Raw genomic sequence first — 26624 nt, 5'->3', positions numbered from 1 at the left:
CCAGTCCGGTGGTCAGGTAGCTGTCTCCCACATCTCTTGGCATAGACAAGTGAGTGCTTCCAGTGCATAAAATAAGCTACCTCCTGAAATGGTGGATTGTCGATTTGTTCTTTTTGGTACAGTGACTCTGTGTATGTTTTTCCATTTTCTCTTGATGCTTCCTGCATCATTCAATATTTTTTCACATAGAATCTTTCAAAATTGCAATTTTAAGCTTGAATTTTTTTTTAGTTCTTTCAGTTTAATATATGCTGAGCCTGTCTTTCCCTTTGGTTTTCTAATTCTAGATATTTTCACATTTTATTAAGATTTTTGCTTCTTCTTCTCCAGCTTCCCTTCGAAATTTTATATTCAGCTCCTTGACTTCCTCCTTTCTTCCATTTGCTTTAACTACTCGATGATTAGTAGCAATTTTGAGATTCTCTTCTGACATCCATTTTGATCTTTTTTCCCCTTTTCTGTCTTTTTAGTGAACTTTTAATTTCTTCATGAATTGTTTTTTATGTCCTCCCACAGCGTATCAAGTCTTCTGTCATTAGTGTTCAATGCATCAAATCTGTTTTTGAGATGTTCTCAAAATTCATGTGGGATTGACTCATTTGGTCGTCTTTTGGCTCCTGTGCACTTGTTTTCATTTCCTTCAGCTTTATCTTGAACTTACATATGAGCAATTGATGGTCTGTTCCACAATTGGTCCCTGGTCTGGTTTTAGCTGCTGACATTGAGCTTTTCCATTGTGTCCTTCCACAGAGAGAGTCAGTTGATTGCTGTATATTCCGTTTGGAGAAGTCCATGTGTATAGTCACCTTATGTGTTGTTGAAAAATATACTTGCTTTGATCGAGTTGTTGCTTTTTAAAATTTCTATCATGTTATCTCCAGCTTCATTTCTATCACCAATTCCATACTTTTCAACTACGGTTCCCTCCTTTGTTTCCATTCTTTTTATTCCAATCATCAATAACTATCAATGCATCTTGATTGCATGTTTGATCAATTTCTGACTGAAGTCATTGGTAGAATTCTTCAATTTCTTCATCATTAGCTTTTGTGGTTGTTGCATAAAGTTGAATAATAGTTGTTTTTATTGGCTTTTCTTGACGGTGGATAGAAATAATCCATTCACAGATAGCATTGTATTTAGAGATGGTTTTAGCAAGATCCTTTCTGACAAGGAATGCCACGCCATTCTCCTTGAGTTTATTATTTCCAGCATAGTAACTCATATGATTTTCTGATTCATAATGGCCCAAACCAGTCCACTGCAGCTCACTAATGCCTAGGATATCAATTTTTGTGCATTCCAGCTCATTTTTGACCAACTCCAATTTTCCTAAATTCATATTTCACACATTCCCAGTTCCAATCATTACAATATTTTTGCAGCTTTATCTGGAAAGGTCATGAAGATTCAAAAGTCTCCACTCCCACAGGCTTTACCACCATTGTCAACTAACCTCGAGTGCCTGGGACCTGAGTAGCCCATCTGCCTGTGGTGTCTCTAACAATGCTCTATTTCATTTGTTTAGGCTTTCAGTATTTGAAAAAAATTTTGAAGCTATGCATAAGGTTTTCAAAGGCTTCTTTCTCCAAAGTGGGGAGCTGAGTCCGTTTTGGTTATCTGTTCTTAATCTGGAAGCTCTGCTAAAACCTACTTACTTTGGATGACCTTGCTGACATTAGGAATACCAGTGGCATAGCTTCCACATCACAGCAAGACACAAGCCACCACAGTATGACAAACTGACAGACAAGTGGTGGCTCTCATTGATTACAGCAAAAAACAAAAACAAAACCAAAAAAATCCTCTTAGAACAAGGGGGAAATTCAGCAGAAACCATGCAGGCAAGAAGAAAATGGAATGACAAATTAAAGAAAGAAAGAACGAAAGAAAGAAAGAAAACCTGTCACTAAGAATTGTATATTCAGAAAAGCTATCCCTCAAGTGAGATAAATAAATAAATAAGGTTGTTTCCATACAAGGAGAAATTAAAGGAATTTGTAAAAGCAAGACCAGCATTATAAAAAATACTAAAAGTAACACTTTGGAGAGAGATTCAACAACAGCAGACAAACTCAAGAATTAACATATGGGACATCATTACCCAGAAATGAACACACTGGAAACATTCTTCAAAACAACACAGAAACAGGAAGAACAAAGAAATGGATACAACCAAAAAACAAAAATAGAGCATAATAATAGCAACAAACCTTCACATATCAATAATGACATTGAATGTTAATGGACTAAATGCACCAGACAGGAGACAGAGAGTAGCAGAACTAGAAAACAGGAACCATCAATACACTGCTTCTGGGACACATCTGAGACACAAAGACAGAAATAGATAAAACTCAAAAGATGGAGAAAAATTTACTAAGCTAATGGAAACCCAAAAAAGAAAGAGTGGCAATGTTAATCTCTGATAAAATGGGCTTCAAGGCCAAAAAAAATCACGATAGTCAAAAAAGTGTACTGCTTAATGACCAAAGGCTAAATAGACTAGAAGATATAATCAGTGGAAGATTTTCTAGAATAGATCACATGTTAGGTTACACAACAAGCCTTAATAAAATGTAAAATATTGAGATTCTATATACTGTTTTCCCAGACAACAATGCTAGAACAACAATGGAAAGAAATGGAACAAAAAAATGAAATGTGTGGAAACTGGACAACACTCTACTTAAAAACAACTAGGTAACAGATGAAATAAGGGATGAAATTTTTTAATTCCTTGAAGCAAATGAGAACAAAAAGACAATATACCAAATCCTTTAGGACAAAGCAAAAGTAGTTATCAGAGGACAATTTATAGAAATCAATACATAAATGAAAAAATAGGAGAAAATAAAAATCAACACCTTAACCCAGCATCTTCAACAAATAGAACAAGAACAACAAAATAAATATTCAACCGTGAGAAAATAAATAATAAAGAGCGGAAATAAATAAATTGAAAAACAGCAAAATGCTAGGGAAAAAACCTACACAGTTCGAAACCATCAGAAACTCCACAGGAGAAAGACTGGTCTTTCTACTCTATAAACAGTTACAGTCTTGGAAACCCACAGGACTGTCACTGTGAGTCAGCACTGACTCGAGGACAGTGAGGTTGGCTTTTAAACTAATGAAGAGAACTATGAAAAGAAATCAAGAAACCGACACCATTTATAATAGTTACACAAAAGATGAAATACTTATGAATAAGCCTAACCATAGAAACAAACAAACAAACAAAACCATACAAAGAAAACTACAAAGCACTATTACAAGTGACCTTTATACATGGAAGACCACTCCATGTTCATGGATGGAAAGACTTAACACTGTGAGAATATTAATAGTACTGAAAGAAATCTGTAAGTATGACACAATTTGGATCCGGATCTCAACTTCATTCTTTAATGAAATGGGAAAACTAATTACTAGGTTTTTTTTGGAGAGGGAAGAGACCCAGGATAAGAAATCTACTTTTTAAGAACATGAGCAAAGTAGGTGACCTTTCGCTACCTGATCTTAAAACTTATGATGCAGTCACAGTAGTAAAATAGCTTAGCACTGGTACAATAATTGTTGCATAGAACAGAAGAGAAAATGCCGCAACAAATCCATCCACCTACAAACAACTGATTGTCCACAAAGACCAAAAAACTTTAAATAGGAAAGAGTCTCTTCAACAAATTGATTCTCTTGCAGAAGAATGAACAACCCATCCCTCACTCCATGTATAAAAATGAACTCTAAATGGATCAGAGTGTAGCACTTTCAAATACTGAAGAGTAAACAGAGCTGTAAAAATCATCAATAAAAAAATAGGTGCACGATCCCCCAATAAAATGATTTTAAAAAACAGAAAAAGGAAAAATAGTTGAAAATGTAAGGTGCTTATTACAGGGCATAGACATACTAACAAACAGAGCAAAGAAACATACACCGTTAAAGACAAAATTGATGGCCAGGACCTCCTAAAAATAAGATACTTATGTGCATCAAAAGGCTTCATCAACAATAAATAAGTGGACATGTAGCTGAGAAGCAACACATCCTACATAGAAGAAGCACACCAGCCCGTGTGATCATGAGGTGTCCATGGGATCAGGTAAGACCCAGAACACAAAATCATACCAATGTGAATGAGGGGGTGTGCAGAGTGAAGACACAAAGCCCATCTGTAGACAACTGGACTTCCCCTAACGGAAGGGTCACAAGGAAGAGAGGGGCCAGTCAGGGTGCAGTATAGCACCACTGAAACATACAACTTTCCTCTAGTTCTTTATTGCTTCCTCCCCTACTATCATGAACCCAATTCTACCTTACAAATTTGGCTAGAGCAGAGTATGTACATACGCTGGTACAGATAAGAGCTGGAAACACAGGGAATCCAGGACAGATAAACCCCTCAGGACCAATAGTGAGGGTAGCAATACCAGGAGGGGAAGGGGAAGGTCAGGGGGAGAAAGGGGGAACCGACCACAAAGATCTACATATAACCCCCTCCCAGGGGGGTGGACAACAAAAAAGTGGGTGAAGGGAGACAGCGGGTGGTGTAAGACATGAAAAAATTTATAAATTGTCAAGGATTCATGAGGGAGGGAAGGTAGGGGGGAAATGAACTGATACCAAGGGCTCAAGTAGAAAGAAAATGTTTTGAAAATGATGATGGCAACAAATGTACAAATGTGCTTGACACAATGGATGGATGGATGATGGTAAGAGTTGTACGAGCCCCCTGGAAGAGCCCCCAATAAAATGGTTTTTAAAAAACAAAAGCAAAGTCTTCATACTCCAGTCACAGGTGAGTGGAATTTCTCAATGTAAATTTGATAAGTCAGTCCTCTGCTTAGATTTCATCGATGACCTCCTCAAACGTCCATGATGAAGCTCCCATTTCTTGGTGGAAATCACAACTCCCCTGTGGCTCAGCCTCTTTCCAGCGCCCACTCTGATCACTTTCTCTGTAGCTCGTCATATGATTCCTATTCGCTCTCCTCTCTGGGCGTAGCATGGGATGTGGCATTTAGTGGGCACCCGTGAGTATGCTTAAATATTCAATACATAGGTCCTTGTTCCTGCTTCTGCTTCAATAATTCTCCCACTTCCTTTTCCTATTCTAATCTCCACTTAAATGTCACTTGTTGCAGGAAATCTTTCTCAACCCCACTATGAAATGGGCCTTTAAAGCATGCATTAACTTTTTTATTGGTTGCTAAACTATTTTCCTAGATAGAGTGAAAGACCACGTGGATGTTGGTGTCATAGGTAATTCACACCTAGGTGTAGCACAGCGTCTGGTGGAAGAATGAATAAATGACAATCAGAACACAAATGTCATCTGGCTTCTTACCTCATCCCAATACCCCTGTCACCAGTCTGGCTCTTCACCCCTGCCCACGAACATCCCCTATTCCTGCACCAAATTAGGAACCTGAGGTCTGAGCTCGTGACGGTGACCAAGTACTGATCTGTCCCCTGTTCTTTGTCTTTGGGAACTGGGAGACTCAGTCCTCTTTGATCATAAACATGTGTCCTTAGGGCTGCCCTTGTGACCAGTGCTTACCTCTGGGCACGAGTCGAAAGCAATTCCCAAATGCTTCCATTTGCTTCTCTAAGAATGTGTTACTCTATTCACTTCACGCCTTCCCTGTTCTTTTAGTTTAGGTCAGTATCAGCTCTCATCTAAGACATCCCCGATTTCCATCTGGATCCAACCACAGCCCATTTTCTATATTGTAGTTTCTACCCTCCGTAGCTCCCTACTACACTTGTGGCAACATAAACATGAATGATCGGGTTCTTCCTTCTGTCTCCTCTTTACCTCACCAGCCTCATTCCTTGCCCATGGCTCACCTCATTGAGGTTCTTGTTATCTCTTACCTCCCAGCGTTTGCAAAAGCCAGCCCTCTGCAGGAGCCATTTTTGACTAGGACATATGGGCATCCCTTCTCTGCTCTCACATCGCCTCCCTCTCAGGACATCTTTCTGTCTCCTCACTCAAGATCTGTTTGCAAGTCCCTGAGGACTTAGTGGAAGAGTAAGAACTCAACACTCACCTGGAGGATATGAATAAAATTAATCAAAGACCAGGGCTTTAATTTTAGAAGTCCTGTGGGAAACAAAAAGTGCGGAGATTTGATATGCAAATATAGGCTTTTAAAATCATTCAGATCTATTTTGCATAACAAATGAATTCAAATGTACAAAGAGACAGTGACACAGAACCCAGATAAATTTGGTTTGGATTCTTTTAAGTATCAAATATTCTCTCACCTCCTGGTGTTTCTAGTCTTATGAACTTCCTTCCCCTTGAGTATGGGTGGGAATGTGGAACTTGCTTCTAACAGAATATTTCAATAATGGTGGAATATCACTGATGTGATTACATTCCATTATATAAATCTGTCTTGCTATTTGACTCATTGTAGAGACTCATTGCTGAGTTGATTACATGAGAAGTCATACTGGGAAGCCCAACCATCAAAGCACTGCAGGACGCCTCTAGGTACTGAGGGAGGCCCCCAAACAATGACTAGAAGACGCGAGGATACTCTTTCCAGCAACTGGAAGGGAATTATTTCTGACAACATGAAGGAACTTCGTTGTGAATCTTCCCCACTGGAGACTCCAGATCAAACCACAGCACCGGTGAACACATTGATTGCAGCCTTGTGAAGCTCTAAGAAGAGAATCCAGTTAACCATGCTAGCTAGGTCTCCTGACCCACAGAAACTGTGATATGGTAAATGTATGACATTTGCAATCACTACGTTTAAATTAATTTGCTACATAGCAATAAGAACTGACGGTGTGTGTGGTTTATATGTATGTGAGAGTGACAGAGCTAGAGAAAACAAGTGGGGTTGGGAGTGGAGGGTATACATAGAAAAAAGTTCTCTGTAGAGCTTCGTAGAGTCTATAGAGCTATGTTTCTAAGAGTGAGTAAAAGAGAATACGCTCTTTCAGAAATGACACCCTGCTTCCCAGAAAGTAAGACATCCCCCGAAAATAAGACCTACTTAGTTTTGCCTCTTGCTGAAATAGAAGGCATCCCCCCGAAAATAAGACCTCCCCGAAAATAAGGCCCCCCAAAGCTACCATAACTCTGGACTGGCTGAGAAGTGTGGTCATATCATGCCACTATGGCCGTGGGTTGGATTTACAAAATCACCGTGAGCTACAGACACCTCTACATGTGACTTCCAAAAAGAGGTGGCCCAACTCTCCAACTCTGCCCCCAGGTGCGCAATTCTCCCACTCTTTTGTCTCATTCCTCTTACCTGAAAGCCTCATCCTTTGGGTCACATTTGCATTCTGGTTGCCTTGGAGTGAGTGTCTTCAGCAGGACAGACTTGGCCTCTTCCACAAAGCCATCAATGGATCAGAAAAGTGAGAGCCCAAACATCCTTGTTGTGCAGTGATGCTGCAACACTGATCCAAGAACCCTAGACTGAGCCACAGAGAAACTTGGCACCCTGGGAAACCAAGGTGATAGACTAGGATTTGTGGGAAGAGGGTGAAGCCTTTGGAATGTGGTTAAAGAACATCAAGTCACAGTGCAGGTGGGAAAACGGTAGGTATAGACCACAGGTAGAGAAACCAAGGAGTCAAAGGGTGGTACCAAATTTTAAGTGCTCAACTGGTAACTAAAAGGTCGATGGCTCAAGTCCACTCAAATGTGCCTCAGAAGAAAGGCCTGGTAATCTACTTCCAAAAAATCAGCTACTGAAAATCCTCGGGAGCACATGAAGTCACCATGAATGGACTCAATGGTTGTTGACTACTGGTTATGTTAGGTGCTGTCAAGTTGGTTCTGACTCATAGGGGCCCTGTGTACAACAGAACGAAACACAGCCAGCTCCCGCACCATCCTGGCAATTGTTGTGTTGGAGCCCATTGTTGCAGTCGCTGTTATCAATGCATCTCATTGAGGGTCTTTTTCCCCCCACAGACCTTCTACTTTACCAAGTATGATGTTATTTTCCTGATGACATGTCCAAAGTATGTGAAATGAGCTTGCTCCATCCTCTTTTCTAAGGAGTATTCTGGCGTTATTTCTTCCAAGACGGATTGGTTTGTTCTTCTGGAAGTCTGAGGTACTTCCAATACTCTTTGCCAATGCCATAATTAAATGCATCAATTCTTCTCTGGTCTTCCTAATTAATCCCTCTGCTCCAACTTTTATGTGCAGATGAGGCAATTAAAAATACCATGGTATGGGGCAGGTTCACCTTAATTCTCAAAGTGACAAATTTGCTCTTCAACACTTTAAAGAGATCTTGTACACCAGATCTGCCTTGCTAGTCTTGGTTGACTAGAGAAACAAATCCAGAGACACTCATATGTGTGTAAGAGAGAGCTTTATATCAAAAAGCAATTTCAACCGATTACATGGAACTGTGTGTGACCTCCTTCCTGGGGGACAGACAACCGAAAAGTGGGTGAAGGGAGACGTCGGACAGGGCAAGATATGACAAAATACCCATTTATAAACTATCAAGGGCTCATGAGGGAGGGGGGGAGCGGGGAGGGAGGGGGAAAATGAGGACCTAATGTCGGGGGTTTAAGTGGAGAGAAAATGTTTTGAGAAACGATGTACAAATGCGCTTTACACAATTGATGTGTGTTTGAATTGGGATAACAGTTGTATGAGCCCCTAATAAAATGTTAAAAAAAAAAAAAGCAATTTCATATTGAGAAAACATCCCAGCCTATTCCAGATCAAGTCCCTAAGTCCAATATTAGCACGTATGTCCAATACGAGTCTATAAATATCTCTTTAGACTCACATAGCACATGCAATGATGCCAAACGCAGGCCAGTCAGTGGGTGGTCTTGTGGATCCAGTGGCAGTGGAAGCATCTCAATGCTGGCGTGGGTTTCCATCTGGCTCCTTCAGCTCCAGGAATCTGGCTGCCATCAGCATAGTTGCATGTGGTTTGTCATCTGGAATGTGTAGCAGAGTGTACCCCCTCCAGGGAGGAAGACAGGAATTGTCAGAAGGCCATACCCACACAGAGGCCTTATTGGCTATGACCTGATTGACAGGCTAGACTCCACCCCTTCGCTCGTTGACAGATTATGTAACTGCCACACTGCCCAAAACATTTATTTGTCTTGGGTTTTTTTAAATTCATTAAAAAAAATTTTTGTTTCAACCCAGGGCGGATAATCTCTTCAGGACCAGTGGTGTGAGTGGTGATACCGGGAGGGTGGAGGGAGGGTGGGTAGGAAAGAGGGAACCGATTACAAGGATCTACATATAATCTCCTTCGGTGGGGGGGGTGGACAACAGAAAAGTGGGTGAAGGGAGATGTCAGACAGTGCAAGATATGACAAAAAAATACTTTATAAATTATCAAGGGTTCATGAGGGAGAGAGAAGCGAGGAGGGAGGGGAAAAAATGAGGAGCTGATGCCAGGGGCTTAGGTGGAGAGCAAATGTTTTGAGAATGATGAGGGCAATGAATGTACAAATGTGCTTTACACAATTGATGTATGTATGGATTGTGATAAGAGTTGTATGAGCCCCTAATGAAATGATTTAAAAAATTTTGTTTCTTGACTGCTGTTTCCATGAGCATTGATTGTGCATCTAAACAAAATGAAATCCTTGACAAGGTTATTCTTTTCTCCATTTAATATTATTGGTCGGTTATAAGGATTTTGGTTTTCTTTATATTGAGGAGTCCGCACTGAAGGTTGTAGTAGGATTTTCATCAGTTAAGTCCTTCAAATCCTCCTCCCTTTCAGCAAGCAAGGGGGTGTCACCTGCACAGCACAGGTGTTTTGTTTTTTAAACCTCCTCCAATCCTGGTGACATGTTCTCCATTTGGTCGTTTCTTGGAGTGTTTGCTCAGCAGACAGGTGGAATACGTATGGTGAAAGGGTATAAACCTGATGCACACTTTTGTGATGTTAAACTGCTGAGTACTCTTTGGTCTGCTTGAATGATGCTTCTTCGTCCAAGTAAAGGTTCCACATGAGCACAATGAAGTGTTCTGGAATTCCTATTCTTTGCAATGCTATCCATGGTTTGCTATGACTGACACAGTTGAATGCTTAGGTATTTGATAAAACACAAGTAAGCATCTTTTTGGTAGTCTTTGTTTTTAGCCAACATCCATCTGGGATCAGCAATAATATTACTCTGTCCGTGTCCTCTTTTAAATCTAACTTGAATTTCTGGCAGTTCCTGTCAATGTAGTGATACAATCATTTACAATGATCTCCAGCAAAAGTTTACTTGCGTGTGGTATGAATGACATTGTTCATTAATTCCAGTGCCCCAAAGAGAAAACGACCACATTAGGGGGGGGCAGAAATGTGGAGTGATGTAGTTGCAGTCTGAGACTGCCTGGTGCCACCAAAGAGCTGGAAGAGAAAAGAAAACATCTTCCTCTAGACCAGGGGTTCTCAGCCTTCCTAATGCAGCCGCCCTTTCACACAGTGCCTCATGTGGTGGTGACCCCAACCATAACATTATGTTCTTTGCTACTTCATCACTGTCATTTTGCTACTGTTATGAATCGGGTGACCTCTGTGAAAGGGTCCTTTGACCCCCAGTTGAGAACTGCTGCTCTGGAGATGCCAAAGATGGGCTGGCCCTGAGGACTCCCTGAGTTCAAACTCCTAGCCTCCAGAACTGTGAAACAAGCAGTATTTGTGGGACTCACTGGGCTTGAGGTTCCAAAAGAGAATTGGGGTCTGCCCACATAGCTCCCAGGGTGCCAGGGGATTTGATCGCTTTTACTTCATCTGAATAGTTGGTAAACAATCCAGGGAGCTGGTGGTCCGTTCTCACCCATTAGATCCCAAAGTGCTTGGTCAAAAAAATGATCAAGTGCTAAAGTAGAAGAAAGCTCAGGAGGAATGCCACAGAAATGTCTGTAGACAACTAAAGAAGACTATCTGAGGGAGGAGATAGCTGGTAGCATCCTCCTGGAGACCAACACTTCCTGGGAAGGGCACCATGAACTCAGATTACAGAGTTCTCTACCCATGGGAATGAGAAGAGGCTTGGTCCTGTGTAGTGCTAGGGGACCGAGACCCAGGGATGCCACAGCTCCCCTGGCAGGATAACGACCAGTCATAAAGACGAGAAAGTCAATAGATTCAGATGCCACGGCTGGCTCTGTGGCTCAGCCTCATTTTCTTCATACACACAGATGTGATAACTGACTCTTCTACATTGAGCTCCCATGCCCCATCCCTCGGCACACACCACACCACAGCTCACCACATCTGAGAAAAAGATGCTTATTTGGTGCTTATTTTTCTCGTTACACTTTGTTTGAATGGGTCTCAAAATTCTGTGACAAATTTTTGGTCAAGTCGTTTTCCATTTAAAAAATACTGATTTTAAAAACTAGTGACTTAAAATTGCCACACACACAAAAGAAATGGATGGCCCACAAACATTCCTTTACTTATGAACGTTTTACAATGCATTGCTATTATTAACCACTCTTTTCCTATTCCACTGAAATGGCCAATGGAGACAAACAGTTCTGAGACCATTCTTCCCCCACTGATTAAGACTGCTGTGACAGGTGTTAGGGGTAACATTCATTTAGCCTCTGGGCAGACTTGGTGACCTTGCCAGCTCCAGCAGCCTTTTTGGTCCACTGCCTTGATGGCACCTACAGCAACTGTCGGTCTCATGTCTCGGACAGCAGAGTGACTCGGAGCAGGGTAGTTCTCCACACACATGGGCTTGCCAGGCACCATGTCGACGATGGCAGCATCACCAGACATCAAGAATTTGGGGCCATCTTCCAGCTTCTTACCAGAACAGCAACCTGTCTTCTTCTGGAGCTCAACACACTTGCAAGCAATGTGGGCAGTGTGACAATCCCACACAGGTGTGTATCCAGCACTGATCTGGCCATGTGGATGGGTCAAGATAGTTAGTCACCTGAGAAGTGAAGGCAGCTGCTTCCATTGGTGGGTCATTTTGCTATCACCAGCCACGTTGCCCCGGGAACATCTTTGACAGAGATGTTCTTGACATTGAAGCCTACGTTGTCCCCAGGCAGAGCTTCACTCAAAGCTTCATGGTGTATTTCAACAGCTTTCAACTTCAGTGGTAATGATCACTAGAGGAAGGGTGATCAGCAAGCCAGGTTTCAGAGCACCAGTTTCTACTCTGCCCACAGGGACAGTGCCAATACCATTTTGCAGACATCCTGAAGAGGTAGGCACAGGGGTACGTTGGTTGGGTGAGTTGCTGGCAGGATGCAATCCAGAGCTTCAAGCAGTGTGGTACCACTGGCATTGCCTTCCTGACGGGTGACCTTGCATCCCGGAACCAAGGCATCTATGTGAGTCCTCAACTCAAGCATGTTGTCACCATTCCAACCACAAATGCTACTGTCAGGGTTGTAGCCAATATTCTTAATTCAGGTGCAAGCTTCCTTAACAATTTCCTCGTATCTCTTCTGGCTGTAAGGTGGCTCAGTGGAATCCATTTTGGTAACACCAACAATGAGCTGTTTCACAGCCATGGTGGAAGCTAGAAGGACATGCTCATGGGTCCGTCCATTCTGGGCGAGACCAGCTTCAAATTCACTAGCAGCAGCAACAATGAGCACAGCACAGTCAGCCTGCACTGTTCCTGTGATCCTGAATCTCTGTGTCCAGGGGCATCGAGGGTAATCACATAGTACTTGCTGGCCTCAAATTTCCACAGGGGGGACCGTCAATGGCGATGCCACACTCATGTTCAGCTTTCAGCTTATCCCGGACTCAGCCATATTTGAAGGAGACTTCTTCACCTCAGTAGCTTCTTTTGCCAACCCCACCACCTTTGTAGATCAGGTGACCGGTTGTCGGACTTCCCAGAATCGCCGCATCCAATGACGACAATGTTGATATGAGTCCTTTCCTTGTCCATTTGGGGTTAGCGGTCTTTGCGATGGTTTTCACGGACACCTGTATTCTGGCAGCAATCTCCTGTTGTAAAAAAAGCTGGTGCTTATTTTTGACAGACACAATCAAATAATTTTCATTTTTCTGAAGATTGAGATGGATGGGGTTGGGGCTCCAAATGGACAAGCAATCTGTTCGGATATCTCACTTTCTTTCTTAAGGGTGCTCCATAAGGGGTGTTAGAGGAAAATAACTTCGTGGAGATGCTGTATAAGGAGGGGAAGAGAGAACTTTAAGCAAATGTAAGTTTAAAAGATGGGGAAATGGGTTCATAGGCACAGCTATTAAATGTAGTGAGGATGTATAGAGAAGACTGCAGGAGAAAGCACAAGGAAATTTTGAGTTGAGGGGATGGACGGCACTTTTGCAGTCAAACTGAAGTCGGTCCATAGTGGCAGGAAATGCAATGTCTCCAAAGGAAGCGGTTGACAATTGATAAGCCGAGTGAATTGCTGGAGGAAGGGAATGTTTGGGGAAGCCAGTCCTGGGAGTCTGTTCCTCTCTTTACAAGACAGAACGGCTATGCCTGGGCCACCAGGACAGGACCGGCACGGAGAGAAGGGCTCTTTGCTAAAAGGCAGGGGCATCATCAGAGCAGTCACCTAGGCCATCTGTCTCCCTTTGCCGCTAATTCCCCATCGCTTTTCCCATGCACTTCCATCTGGGGGAGAGAGGAATGTTGGAGAGGGCATGAGAGCATTCTGGTGATTAGAAGTGGGCAATACCCATGGAAAGGAATAGCTTCTCACTTATGTATCAGACCAGTCGGGATCACTGCTGTGAAGGAGCAGTTAGGAGTCTGAGCATCTCTAGATGGAAAAGGAAGGGGTATCAGGACTGGTTCGATCAAGGGCAGAGTAGTAAACATGTAACAGTCGCTGAGGCATGGTCAGTGTGGAAGATCTCCAGGGCAAGTGGTGGCTGGTTTCATAGTTTGGCCTCTCCTCTTTTTTCACACACCTACAATGACAATGAGGGCCTCCATGAAGTCACCATCGCAATCCTATTTGGTTAAATGACAGCTCGCATGCAGGTGTACACACACACACACACACACACACACACACACACACACCATTAGCTACCGTTAAGATGGCTCTAACTCATGGTGACCATTTGTAAAATAGAACACAATGCTACCACTTATATGATCATTGGTATGTTTAAGGACACACACGTGCATACATTCCACAGTTCTACCAAGAATCGTGACGTTTTCATATAAACCACAGGTATATTTAATTCAAATGAAACATGAAACTAGAATGATGCTCAGTTCTTATCAAGTAGCAATTACATTTTTTTAAAAAAAGGATGGGACATTTCTTTCTCCAGCTGGCAATCCAACAAAGCACAAGTCATATCCAGTTTGATGAGGTGACGAATCCAGTGGTCCCCACCAATGCTCAGGTCTTGAGGGGGCGAGGAAAATAGACCATACTCAATACAAAAGGACTCTGCAGCACGTCTGGGAGGAGAGGAGCTTCCCGCCTAAGATATAAGAGCGAAAGTCCCAGTAGCAGGAAGGAAGTGACCTGTACAATGAATGGATTTTATTAAATAGATAGTTAACGCATTGCTTTGTATCCTGTCCACATTGTTGTTGGTGCTGCCTGAATTAAGAGCAGTGACAAAAGTTGCCTACACATATCTCGGCAGTAATACTCTTTCCATCCTAGGTATCTTTAATTTTTTTTTTTGGCATGATTTCTTTCCCATTTAAAGAAAGTCAACCTCTTCCAGACACAGGTCATGCAGCTTTCCGGGGCAGCCTCCACTATGTACCCAGGTTGTGAAGAAGGCCAAGCCTAGTGTTGGAAGGCCTTCTTTTGCTCCCACTGAAAGCTTTTCACTGTTGGGTCTGAAGAGATCAACTTCTGTCCGTCTTGGTTCCACTCCCTCCTTCGGGTGGCTGAGATCAAGGTTGGGCTTCCTTCATAGGGCTGTGCTCTCTGTTTCATTGTCCATGTCTAGCAAGATGCGGCCGGGCACGTCTTTGCTTGCTGAGTCTGAATGCAGTTCAGAAAAGATGCTGCGAAGTGGTTCGGAAGCCCTAGAATTGGCATCTGGACAAAAACACAAGGAGAGATGGTATCAGTAACACAGGAGGAGCCAGTTGATGGTGGTCTGAGAAGAGAGAGGCTGGCGAGTTTATGGTTCAGCCCATGCACACACACAAGCCCTTACTAGAGGGGCCATCAGGCTGTAAAGTCAGAGTCAAGCCTTGGAGAGCCTGCAGGGAGCTGGCGGGCAGAGCTAGCTACCTTCTGATGGGGGGCTCTCTAACCTTGTATCCCAGAGGTGAGATGCAGACCTTAGAGAACCTTCCTGCTTTCATTGGGGAAAGCTAATCTTACCAATTTCTCTAATGCACCACTTGAAACTTTGAGTATCTGGGCTGCAGGAATAGGAGCTTCATGGGAAGGAATCTCTCAGAGGCTGATGGGTATTCTGCCTGCTACAAATGCCATGCCCTCACTAGTGACATCTTTGTGTGTGTGTGTGTGTGTGTGTGTGCTGACTTGTGCATTACAGGATGCTTAGGAGCATCTCTGAGCTCTATTCACCAGATGTCAATGATACCTCCCTATCGCCAGTGTGACAATTCTCTTTAAAATCTCTCCAGATACTGTCAAATGTATCTAGGGGGCACAATCATCCCTGCTTGACAGACAATTACTGAGGTAGATCACTAAATCTCCTGCTAACATTAATATTCTCTTTCCAATATGTGAACCTCCAATTCCTTTTTCCTGCCTTATTAGGTTGGCTAGAACGTTATGAGCAGGATCACAAATACATCGTCTTGAAGCTATCATTCCTCTTTCCCATACTCACAAAAGACACCTTCAACAACCATAGCCCTTTCCCCAGAAAGGCACACGGGTCTCTGGCCTATTCACTGAACAAACATTTGCAGAGCCCTTCCCACATGCCAGGCATCATTTTACCTGCTGGGGCAATAGACACGACCTGCAAGAAGACCATGGTCATGTGGGGGAGACAGAAGGGTTTCTTTCTTTAGTGGTAGAAGTCGATGAGGGTTCTTAATAGTTTGAGAGCCTTGTCAAATATTTGGGCTTGCTATAAAGAAATGGAGCGGCATCCTGGGAGAGTAGTGGTTACTCTTTGGACTGCTAATTGTTAGATGAGCAGTCGGAAACCACCAACTGCATCTTGGGAGAAAGATGAGGCTTTATACGCCCCATCAAGAGTAATAGTCCTGCAAGCCTACAGGGGCAGCTCTATCCTGTCCGATCAGGCTACTAAGAGTCGTGATTAACTCTATGAATTCGACTTTATAAAGATATGGAGCTGTATTTGCAGTTTTACTACGAGATAGGTTAGTTGTAATTGTATTCTGCCAGGTTATTGGATCCTGAGGAGGATCAGGGTCTGAACTAAAACAGGAATCAAGTGCTTGGGAGTGCCCCCGTTTTGTTTCATGGCTCCCCCCACCCTCCCTTGAGTATCTGCTAATAGGAAGGGCAAATCTGGCAATGGATATGGCCCTGTGATAGCTGTACAACATGACTAATGTAATTGATGCCAATGAGCTATTCGTGTAAAAGAGACTGAATCGGCCAGTTCATAGTTTACCAGGACAAAAAAAGAAGTTAAAAAAAAAAAGAGCTGCTTTTGTATACTTGCTGTGATGCAAAGTTGCTTCTGCATCACTTATACTATGTCCACAGCACACACAGCTAGCAAAAGCCCGGCACTTCTGGGAGGCTCACTGTCCCCATCCCCATCCCCACGCCTGCCAGTTCCGGGCTGTAAGTACTGCTGACCCTGCAAGTGGCTGACATGCCGTAACATCAGGATCTGGGCACTCATCCCCCTAGGCTTGCCCCGCACCATGCCTCAGGTACATTCTGGAAGTGGCTGGCATGTGGGCTGCACCTTCTCCTCGAAACGTCAGAGGTCATCAAGATGAAAAGAAACAAAACTGTGTTTACATTTTCCCAGGTAGTTTAATGGGAATCTGAGCAGTGGGAAAGCTAAATGCTGGGGCTCATCCCTGGGGTGGCAGTTCCATGTCCAGCAAGCAGGACAGCCCGGGCAGTGCCAACGGTGCTCGTCGGAATAGTACCTGGCCTAAGATGAACAGCCCGGCCTAACTGGTGTGGACAGCGGACGTGTCCAGCCAGCTCCTGGATGAAATGCCATCCACATGTGTCTGGATTTGAAAACCAAAGATTCCCTTTCCATAAAAGGATGTATGGTTCATGGTGTGGGTGGGAGAAACAGGATTTCTTGGTGATGAAAAGACCGAAGGAGCTCATTTTGGGAGTGCTCTTACTTAACTTTAATGGGACTGAGAGACTGTAGGAAAAAAAGGGGTGGGGGTGGGAGGGCTGACCAGAGACAATACAGATTTAAGTTCATCTCAATGCTCAGCCGGCCACTGATGTTCGACTCGACTATCCCTTCCTTAGGCTTTCTCCTCCGAATAGGGACCTCCCTTCCCAAACTTGGGGCTAGAATTCTCTGGATGAACCCCCTTCATTCCTTCTGCCCAATCTGACCCCAAAGGGGCCGTGTCACTGTTTTAGCGCTCAGTTAACTTCTTCCCAGCACCTTCCTTCATAAGTGGGCTTGATGCCACCGTCAGGGTCTGATTTTGTAAAGGGGATGGCTGCCTGCACCATGTTTATCTTTCCAATCGTAAGACTTCCTTGGCTGCCAATTTTCTGAAACACATCACTTTCAGATTTACTGGGTGGCACAGTGGTTAAGCGCTCTGCGGCTAACCAAAGGCTGGCCGTATGGGTACAGCAGCTGCTTCGAGGGAAACGATGGGGCAAGCTGCTTCTGCAGAGACTACGGGCCTGAGAACGTCAGGGGGCATTCTACTCTGCCCGATAGGGAGGCTTGTCGATTCAAATGCGACAAGGCTTGAAGGAGTCAAGAAAGAGTTCAGGTGTGGAATGTCATTTCAGACAAGTTGGGCCTTATGGATCTCGTGAAACCAACTGAATTGTACTTTCCAGTGATGCTGTCAGGGGGTTGTGTATGCCCCAAACAGAGGACACGCTGGAATTGTTCTTAGTCAAATGGAAGCTGGAGGAGGACCCGGAGGGCACATGTTTTGCTCACGGTACACCTACTCCCCACTGACCAACTGGCTTGTTATTCAACACTTTGCGTTTAGGACAATGGTTAAATATCTTCAATCTGACAAGTTTGCATATTTAGGATATAGGCCTGGCAGTAAAGAATGCTGAGGTGTGATGTGAAACGGCAGCTTCCTGTGATGACTAACATATGTACAATCTCGGCTGGGCCAAGATGCTCAGGGGATTGGCAGTGAACTGGAAATCCAGGGAATCCAGGGCGGATGATCCCTTCAGGACCAGTGGTGTGAGTGGCGATACTGGGAGGGTAGAGGGAGAGTGGGTAGGAAAGAGGGAACCAATTACAAGGAACTGTATGTGACCTCCTCCCTGGGGGACGGACAACAGAAAAGTAGGTAAAGGGAGATGTCGGACAGGGCAAGATATGACAAAATAATAATTTATAAATTATCAAGGGCTCATGAGGGAGGGGGGAGCGGGGAGGGAGGGGAAAAATGAGGACCTAATGCCGGGGGCTTAAGTGGAGAGGAAATGTTTTGAGAATGAGGGCAATGAATGTACAAATGTGCTTTACACAATTGATGTATGTATGGATTGTGATAAGAGTTGTATGAGCCCCTAATAAAATGATTTAAAAAAAAGATGCAATTTTGACAATGGCGTCATGATATAATTTGACAGTTGCATAATGCTGTACCCATCTTCTGTTTCATTTTCACATAACGGCCTGGACTTTGGACCCTAACCCTGTTGATAAGTGAGGAGTGGGTGCAAATCCTCAGTGTTGAGCAGAATGGCTAGTGAATAGCAGGTGCTCAATATAGTTTGTGGTTGGCTGGTGGAAAAATGAATAAAGAGCCATTCGGGCCAACCATCTCCCAAACCTCCTTTCCTATAGACCTTAGCACCTGTGCCTGTAGGGCAAAGATGGTGCGGGAAGTCCCCTACAGAGTCCCACCCTTTACCTTTATCCTAACCCAACAACACAGAGAATGTGGCCAGTCCAAAAAGTTGATTAGAAACCATGAAACTGACAGAGGAGCCCCTGGGCCGTGCAATGGGTTCAGCACTTGCTTACCCGGAAGATTGGAGGTTTGAGCTCAGTCAGACGGGACTTGGAAGAACAAGGTCTGGTCATCTCTTTGCCAAAGAGCAGCCGTGGAAAACCCTACGGAGGGCAGTTCTGCACTAACGCACCTGGGCTTGCCGGGAGTCAGAACTGAGTGGGCTTGACTGTAAGTGGTATTATGGGATGGACAGGCCCTGCGGCTGGGGCAGAGGGGGCACTGTCCAAGTGAATTCCATGTCTACTTGTATTAATGTCCGTAGAAGACACGGACCTTTCTCAGAGGTCAAACTTGTTGCCTTTCTCTTTTCCTGAAGCATAGCACCAGTGATGTGTGCAGTTGTACTGTCTTGTATTTCTCTAAGGATTTATGATGAGCACGCATTACTTGCATTTAGCAGGGAAAAGGTGTACAGTGGGAACATGCACTGCCTGCTACCTGCCTTGTCTGGAGACAGGGACCATTCCAGGGTGTCCCAGGGGTGTCCCAGGTGGGCAGGGGAACTTCTTTCCTCAGTCCCTCTCTCTCACTCTCACTCTTGTCTGTCCCTGAAGGGCAACGACAACAAGAAGCCACTTCCATCGAGTGAATTCTGACTCCTACTGACTCCCGGTAGACAGGGCAGGACTGCCCCACGGGGTTTCCAAGGCTGCGACTCTTTTTTTTTTGGCTGCGACTCTTTACGGGAGTGACAGCCAAGTCTTTCGCCCACAATGCAGTTGACCTTTGGGCTAGCTGCCAGCACTTAACCACTGTGCCACCAGGGCTCTGTGGTGAGAATTACAGACATGTGTACAAAGCCAACTCCCCGCCCCCAGAAAGAGATGAATCCTGAATCAAATAGACAGTCGGATTGAGCATTTTCTAAATAGTAGCTCCTGCGAAGTGCTTCATACAGACTTGTCACCTGACGGCACTAGTCCACGTCTAGATACAAAGAGAAACGCTTAGGTGACGTGCTTTGCCCTGCAGCGGCCGACAGTGGACAGAAGAAGGCCTGGCACAGGTTTTACAGGTTGGACTTTGGTTCGTAATACCCCCACCCCCACCCCGCCCCTGCCCCAAAGTTTTAGGTCCTTAGGAAAGGTTCTTAAAGAAAAGCCATTTTCTGAGGAGGCGATGGATGGTGTCTGAAACACTCGTTCATTTTGATCAACAGGAGAAACAGGTTATTTTAGAAAGACACTTGCAGGAAGTCTACTTCGTTTTTTTTAAAATGCCTCTAAAACTCTCTGGCTATTAACCTACACACAGCATCATTTTTCATTGTATGTGTTTCAAAAGCGGCTGGTCTTTGAATGGATTGCTTTGAGCTACATTCACACAAGAGGGCTTCAGAAAGTTTGCAGGAAAATTCCGTGATCTTTTCATTTCATTTTAAACAAACTTTTTGAAGGCCCCTCATATTTGAAAGAAAAGGTGTGAGACCCCCCCTCACCTACTGCTAACTAGCCTCAGTTTCTGAGCTATGGCTTCTCCCTGATCAGGGGCTCTGGGAACTATGACCCAGGTTTCTTCCTATACTGAGCATCTTTTTCCAGCATGCAGACCCCTCTGAAAGGGCCCCAAATGGGCATGGCTTTATAATTTGGGTATGGCTCTGGAAGGTGGATTTGCTACTTCAATAATTTTGAACATGTGCTGATGGTTGTAAAGCACCTCTTAAAGTGCAAGGTCACCTCTCGGCACTTTGATGGATCCAAATACATTCTTGAGATGAAATGTTGCAGGTGCAACAGCGGGACAGTAGACTAGGACGAACTAGCTTCCTTCTGCTCCTCGACAGTTCTTAGGGCTGCGGGAAATTTTTATTATTTTAATTAAAAGAGAAATTGGTTTCAAGTTTTACTGCATATTTACGATGACATGATTCTGATGTTTACTTATTAAGAATAAACCGTCACTAAAAAGTAGACATCACTTACGTGTCAGCTATGCGGAATAAAACATCTAGTTTCAGAAAAATGGTTATTAAAAAGTATAGTGTGGCATAGGCGAGTACACATGGTGGAATGTAAAATAAAAATACAGTATTATTATCCGTATATTCCAAATAATGATGACCACGCATACCCTCACCTTCTGGGGAAAACGCAGCACGAAGAAAATACATAGGGAAATATGAATAGTGGACTTCTCCATTTTTTGAATTAAGGTGACTTATTACTTTTATTTCTATGACTTTCTTGGATAGCTATCCTAATTTCTCGATAAATTACTTTCTACAATATTTTAAAAGTTCAACTTTGAAATGAAAACCAGCCCTGTCCAGTTTCTAATGAGGGTCACTGGGTCTATCCATCATGCAGTGGATGAATCATTCATGGGGAATCTCAGGTTCACGACACTAAGAAGTATCTCTTACTCCAGAGAATTTTCTTTGTGATCCATAAACTAACCAGTAGAAGGAAAACAAATGTGGTGCTCTAAGAGAATCACCTACACATCACAGTCACGACAAAGATGCTCTTGGCTGCTCCCCAGACCTCCAGCACCTGATTCTTCTGAGGTGCTGATGTGGGAATCTAATTCAGATCCCTGATTAAGAACAGTTTTTCGAGATCAACATACAGATACACAGCTACTGTCTACAGACCCACTGTCTATTACGAACTGCTGTCGGTGTTCTTGAATCGATCTAATTTAACCTCTCCAACGACTGTCGCAGATGGTTCAACCAGGGTATGCCTTGCTACACCAAGTGCTGTCATTCTCACTCCGGTGTGTCCCCTCTAAAATGTATATGCTTGCTATTACACCTCAGGTCCACCTGGTCTAGAGAAGAAAAGACGTGTAAAGTATTAGTAAGGCCAGCCCTGTGACCTGGCCAGCCCTGTGATCTGGCTAGCCCGGTGAACATGCTTAGTGCTCAGAGTAATTGGCAGCAAGCACAAATGAAGCCAGTCTTCCTTTAGTACATGCACTATTAGTAGGGAGGCAAGCGGGCAAGGTTAGGGTGAACAGTTAGTAACAGGCATTAGTACACAAATATGATCATAAAGTAGCAAAAACACTTCGGCCAATCAGGTGCCTTTTTCCTTACCATTAAATATTCCAATTTCAGTTCTTACTGAATAGGGCAGGTCATACATCTAAATTATTTAATAAAATGTTTAAATTAGCATACTCTTTTCTAAAAGCTACTACTTCAAAACAGTAAGATATCAATTTTTTTTTAAACCAGGGAAGCTAAAACCTTACTGCTTTCTAGAGGAACAATTAAGAACAGGCTCAAAAGAATACCACAAACTCCCCTAAGTTGACAGACCCTGTCAGCCAAAACCTGCTTGGCAGCAGTAATCTCCCCACAGAGCTTGTCTCCATCCCGCAGGCTTTAATTCCACTCAAGCTAATAACTTGCTGGTACAAATGTGTCTATCTAAGAATTCCAAGAAAAAAACAAGCGATAATAAAAAGCCATCTTGTCCAAGGGAGTTGTGTTTTTACTTTTTGCAGTACCCACTAGCTATATCCAAGACTGGCACAGACTCGTACATCCTAAATGCTGGCCTTTTATAGCCTTTCAATGGTAGTCGCAGGAATTTAAAGAAATTATAGGTTAATTTTTGTTATACAAAGGTAAATTGTGGTGACCTGGAATTTCTTGAGTTAGGAGAATTTATAGCGTTGATTAGTTTTTAAAATATTTTCTGAATAGGTTAAGGACGTATTTTTCAAAAGTATAATGTCGCTTGTCTGATCATTTATAAAGCGCAGTCCAGCCCAGTCCAGTGCATTCCAGTGTTGGAGCAGACCCAGAAAATAACCTTCTGGAATAGATATACCCCAAGTGATAATGATATTGAAAAGAGAAAAAAAACAAACAAACAAGCCATGACTCTGGTTCATGGTCTTCTCAAATCTAAATCAATGGCACGATTTGAGAGAATATAATTTTGGTGGGTCACAAGAATTCAAGTGTTGCAAGGCTCAGACGTCCTTAGGTTGTTGGGGCCAGTCATTTCACTGTGTAAATGACCTTCATGCTCACCCCAAGAGGGAGGCAACCAGACTTTGTGGTTAGTCCCTAAGGAGCTAGGGAGTGGAAAAACACGTGTCCTCCTAGAGACGGAACCCTCGTCTCCCCTGGGGGTTTCTATAGAAAGTCTGACTCTGACCAACGTGTGAGAATTTTGGTGGGCTAAGTAGCCCCCACAAAAGGCTTATGGCTCAGATTAGCTGATTGAGAGGACTGTACGCCCTAAGGAAAGCCTTGTGCCGTGAACCTAAAGCCATGACTAAAATGAGCCCCAAAGCACGTTTTAAAAAATCTCATTTAGTTATAGAGAGCAAAATGTAAGCACGCTAGAATGCAAGAGGACGGGGTGTGGGATCCCTGGGAGCATCTGTTTTATGGCTGCTGCTGCTGGTTTGGTCCTACGAAGTTCAAGCATCAAATTAAGAAGCTCCATGCAAGTTACTTGCACTCACGGTAGCAAAAAGGAAAAGCTCCATGAACAAAGGATGCGCTCCTCCGTGGTGACTGCCCCCGAGTTCTCTTTTGCTGGCGGCTGAGGAGCCAATCAACGGCAAGTCAATGATACCGAAAACAGAATGCCCGTGAGAGGCTTACCAACCAAAAAGAGGACGTCCTTAGCATCTTATGCGGAAACTGGACTTTCAATCTACTGACAGCTACTTCTTCAGTCGGGAGCATTGCAGCTCCAAGTGCTTCGGATGAAGACGAAAGCAATGTCTACCTGGCCATGGCCTGGGGTCAAATGGCCGCTCCTGAGCACAGTCAAAGCACATACACAAGACACAGCTAAGCAGGAGCATTGGGGCTGTTGCTACAAGCTGCTTGGGGGTGGTTACAGACCTTAGTCCCGGCAACCTTCCCCACCTGTGAGGGCATTAGGAAGGGCATCTATTAGGAAACAAACAAACAAACAAACCGATGTGGCTTTTGTTTAAAAAAAAAAAGTTGATGTGTCATCAGAAAAAAGTTATTAACCAATCATAACATATTGAAATTATATATAAATGCATTTTATGCCTAGAAGTGGGGGGATGAGGGGGGAGAGCAATCTCATTGTTTCAGGCATCAACTTTGGGTGTTTCAGCACTGGCTTATTTTCAGCTGAGAAGTCAACCCGTATGGGACAGTTGTTGGGTTCGAGTGCCCAGATGTGTATTTCAAAATTGATTTTAAAAAAATCTGGGCCGTAGGAAGTAAGGAGTCTAAAACTCGAAGCACCTTTTTTCTTAGAAGGAAAGTATTTTGATGAAGAATTCACTAAGAAATGAATTTCACTCACATGATATACAACTCTTCCACCTACACTAAAAATCACTATGCTCATTCTACTTAAGAAAATGTAACTAAAGATAACTCTTAAATAACAAAACTGTAAGTCAGGAGTCAGAAAACTTCCTGTAAAAGGCCAGAAATAGTAAATATTTTAGGTTCGGTGGGCCACACGGTCTCTATAAGGGCGTGTCTACGATGCTGTCTTAGCACAAAAGTAGCCAGAGAAATGACTAAATTCAATGAATGGGTTTTGCTGTGTCCCGATAAAACTTTATTCATAAAAAACCGGCTGCTGGCCAGCTTTGGCCCGCAGGCGCAGTTTGCTGATGCCTGTTATCAATCGATGCCTAAAGAGAGTGGGGAGATCAAAAGCCAGGTAGAGGGACAGAAACTGCTGGAAACAACTTCCTACTTACCTGTTACTATTTTGGAGGCTGTGGGTACTGTGCTGGTGAGGCTGCCATCGCCAGCTGAGTGGGCACCAGGAGGATGAGGGGGTGGGGGCACACTGGGCCGGTTTCTTGGCTTTGGTACTGGTCTCGGTCTTGGTAAGGTTCCGGCGTGTGGCTGTGTAGTTTCAGGGTTACTCACCACCTGGGGCTGGGAAGCTAGCAGGCCGGGACTCTGTTTGCCTAGGGGCGGCGTACTGGGGGGCGTTGGAGTCTCCGGAGGGGTATGAGAAGGCTGCTCAAGTCCACGTTCACTGGGCAGTGCCGAGGGGTTAGGCGAGGCCTGGCTACTTGGTTTGGTGTGTGTCAGAGGTGTGGCCTGGGTCGGGGGCTGTGGTGGTGGGTGGCTGGGAGCTTGTATTGGACACAGGCTGCTGGAGTACCTCCGGGGAGCAGAGAGCTGGGGGGTGGCCGAGGGTTGGCCCGAAGCCTGGCCTGTGTGCTGAGTGGGAGGGGAAGGGCTTCTGGTGGGCGGTTTGGGTGAGAGACTGGGGAGGTGCTGAGATGTCCCCGGAGAACTCTGGCCCCCAGGATGGCCAGGAGGTGGGTTTGCTGGTTTCGGGGGTGCCGGCGCAGGTTTTTTAACAGCTGTACAAAGGGGGAAAACAACAAGACACCTTTCAGTAAGCACAGCATTTCCACAACCAGGCCACCAAGATTTACCATGCCGCGATCTAATTCTCTCTGGAAAAATAACACACCTGTTTTTAAAACAAGTACGTTATATACACATATGAATTGAAAGACCTGTCAGTTTAAGTTTGTTTTTTGTTTTTTTAAAGGAAAGCTTTGGCTAACCAACGCAGACTCTGAGAGGCTGCTCCGCTGTCAGACCACCTCTCCGTGCTCTCTGCTCTCTTGTCCTGTGAGCACGGATCACAGAGGACAGTAAGAACGGGTCCGACGAGCAAGCCCCAGGCACACGTGGTCTCCTTATACCGTGGCCCCCTTGCCCTAAGCCATCTTAAATGACTTCTTTTAAGGACAGCGGTGTCAGGCCGCCCCCCACCAAACACGAGCTGAGCTCAGTGTCACAGAGGGCCAGGAGCCTGGCACTGAGAGATGGGCTAAAGCCTAGCAGGGGCTTTCTGACAGGATGGAAAAGCAACGGGTCTGGGAACCCGATTTGAGGCCAGAGCGGAGAGGAAGGCATGGGAGAGGCAGACTCGTATCTTTCAAAGTCTGCTCCGATCCCACCCATCTCCCAGGAAAGAGAGAAGGAAACCAAGGAAAGAAAGGAAAATGGATCATTCACCCGGCATGTCTCTAAACCTAGTGGGGACCTATACATAAATCGTCTCCCTGAAGTTTTCTTAAGCTCCCTGCAAAACGGACATCATAATGCCCACTTCATGTGGGGGAAAAGCTAAGGCTCAACGAGGCATCTGCTTGCTACAAAAGACCCCTTCACAGTGCTAAGAGCCAAGATGTCACTGTGAGGACAAATGTGCACTTGACGGAAGCCCGGGTATTTTTAATTGCCTCATATGCATATGAACAGGTTAAGGTGATACAACATGAATTGATACAACTGAAACATGATGTTGGCAAAGAGTACGGAGAGTACCAGAGGAACAAACCAACCTATCTCGGAAGAAGCCCAGCCAGAAAGTTCCTTAGAACTGAGGCGGGTGAGACTTTGTCCCAGGGACTGGGTGCAGGAGGGCAGAACAGCATACTTGGTCAAGTAGAGGGGAAGCGAGAAACAGGATGGACGGACTCTGGTTGCAAAGACAGCAGCGACTGTGAGGCTGGCAGCACCTGATTCACCGTGTGCTACAGCGGCACCTGATTCACCATGTGCTACAACAGCACCTGATTCACCGTGTGCTACAGCGGCACCTGATTCA

At 44.3% G+C, this 26624-nt stretch overlaps 1 protein-coding gene and 1 pseudogene across 3 annotated transcripts in view; both read right to left on the bottom strand.

Annotated features, from left to right (window-relative positions):
- Positions 1–11554: 11554 nt before the first annotated feature.
- Positions 11555–12894, bottom strand: LOC101652519 (annotated as a pseudogene).
- Positions 12895–14143: 1249 nt separating this feature from the next.
- The window catches only part of ARHGAP17 (Rho GTPase activating protein 17), a 57015-nt gene continuing 44534 nt past the window's right edge, over positions 14144–26624 (bottom strand). The window contains exons 18-20 of one of the 3 annotated variants that reach the window (XM_045300191.1): positions 24742–25362; positions 22118–22166; positions 14911–14995 (exon numbers count right to left, since the gene is read on the bottom strand). In XM_045300191.1, coding sequence (XP_045156126.1) covers positions 22159–22166; positions 24742–25362 — 629 coding nt within the window. In that variant the 3' untranslated portion in view covers positions 14911–14995; positions 22118–22158. Of the gene's footprint in view, positions 14996–22117; positions 22167–23893; positions 23942–24741; positions 25363–26624 lie in introns of all 3 variants that reach the window. The other 2 variants (XM_045300190.1, XM_004705707.2) reach the window with 2 other exon arrangements.

The sequence above is a fragment of the Echinops telfairi genome, unplaced genomic scaffold (genome assembly GCF_000313985.2).
Source record: "Echinops telfairi isolate 266 unplaced genomic scaffold, ASM31398v2 ScPeMD7_5;HRSCAF=22, whole genome shotgun sequence".
In the NCBI taxonomy this organism is placed as follows: Eukaryota; Metazoa; Chordata; class Mammalia; order Afrosoricida; family Tenrecidae; genus Echinops; species Echinops telfairi.
The sequence above is the reverse complement of the archived record's forward strand: the minus strand, read 5'-3'. Positions and strand labels throughout refer to the sequence as shown.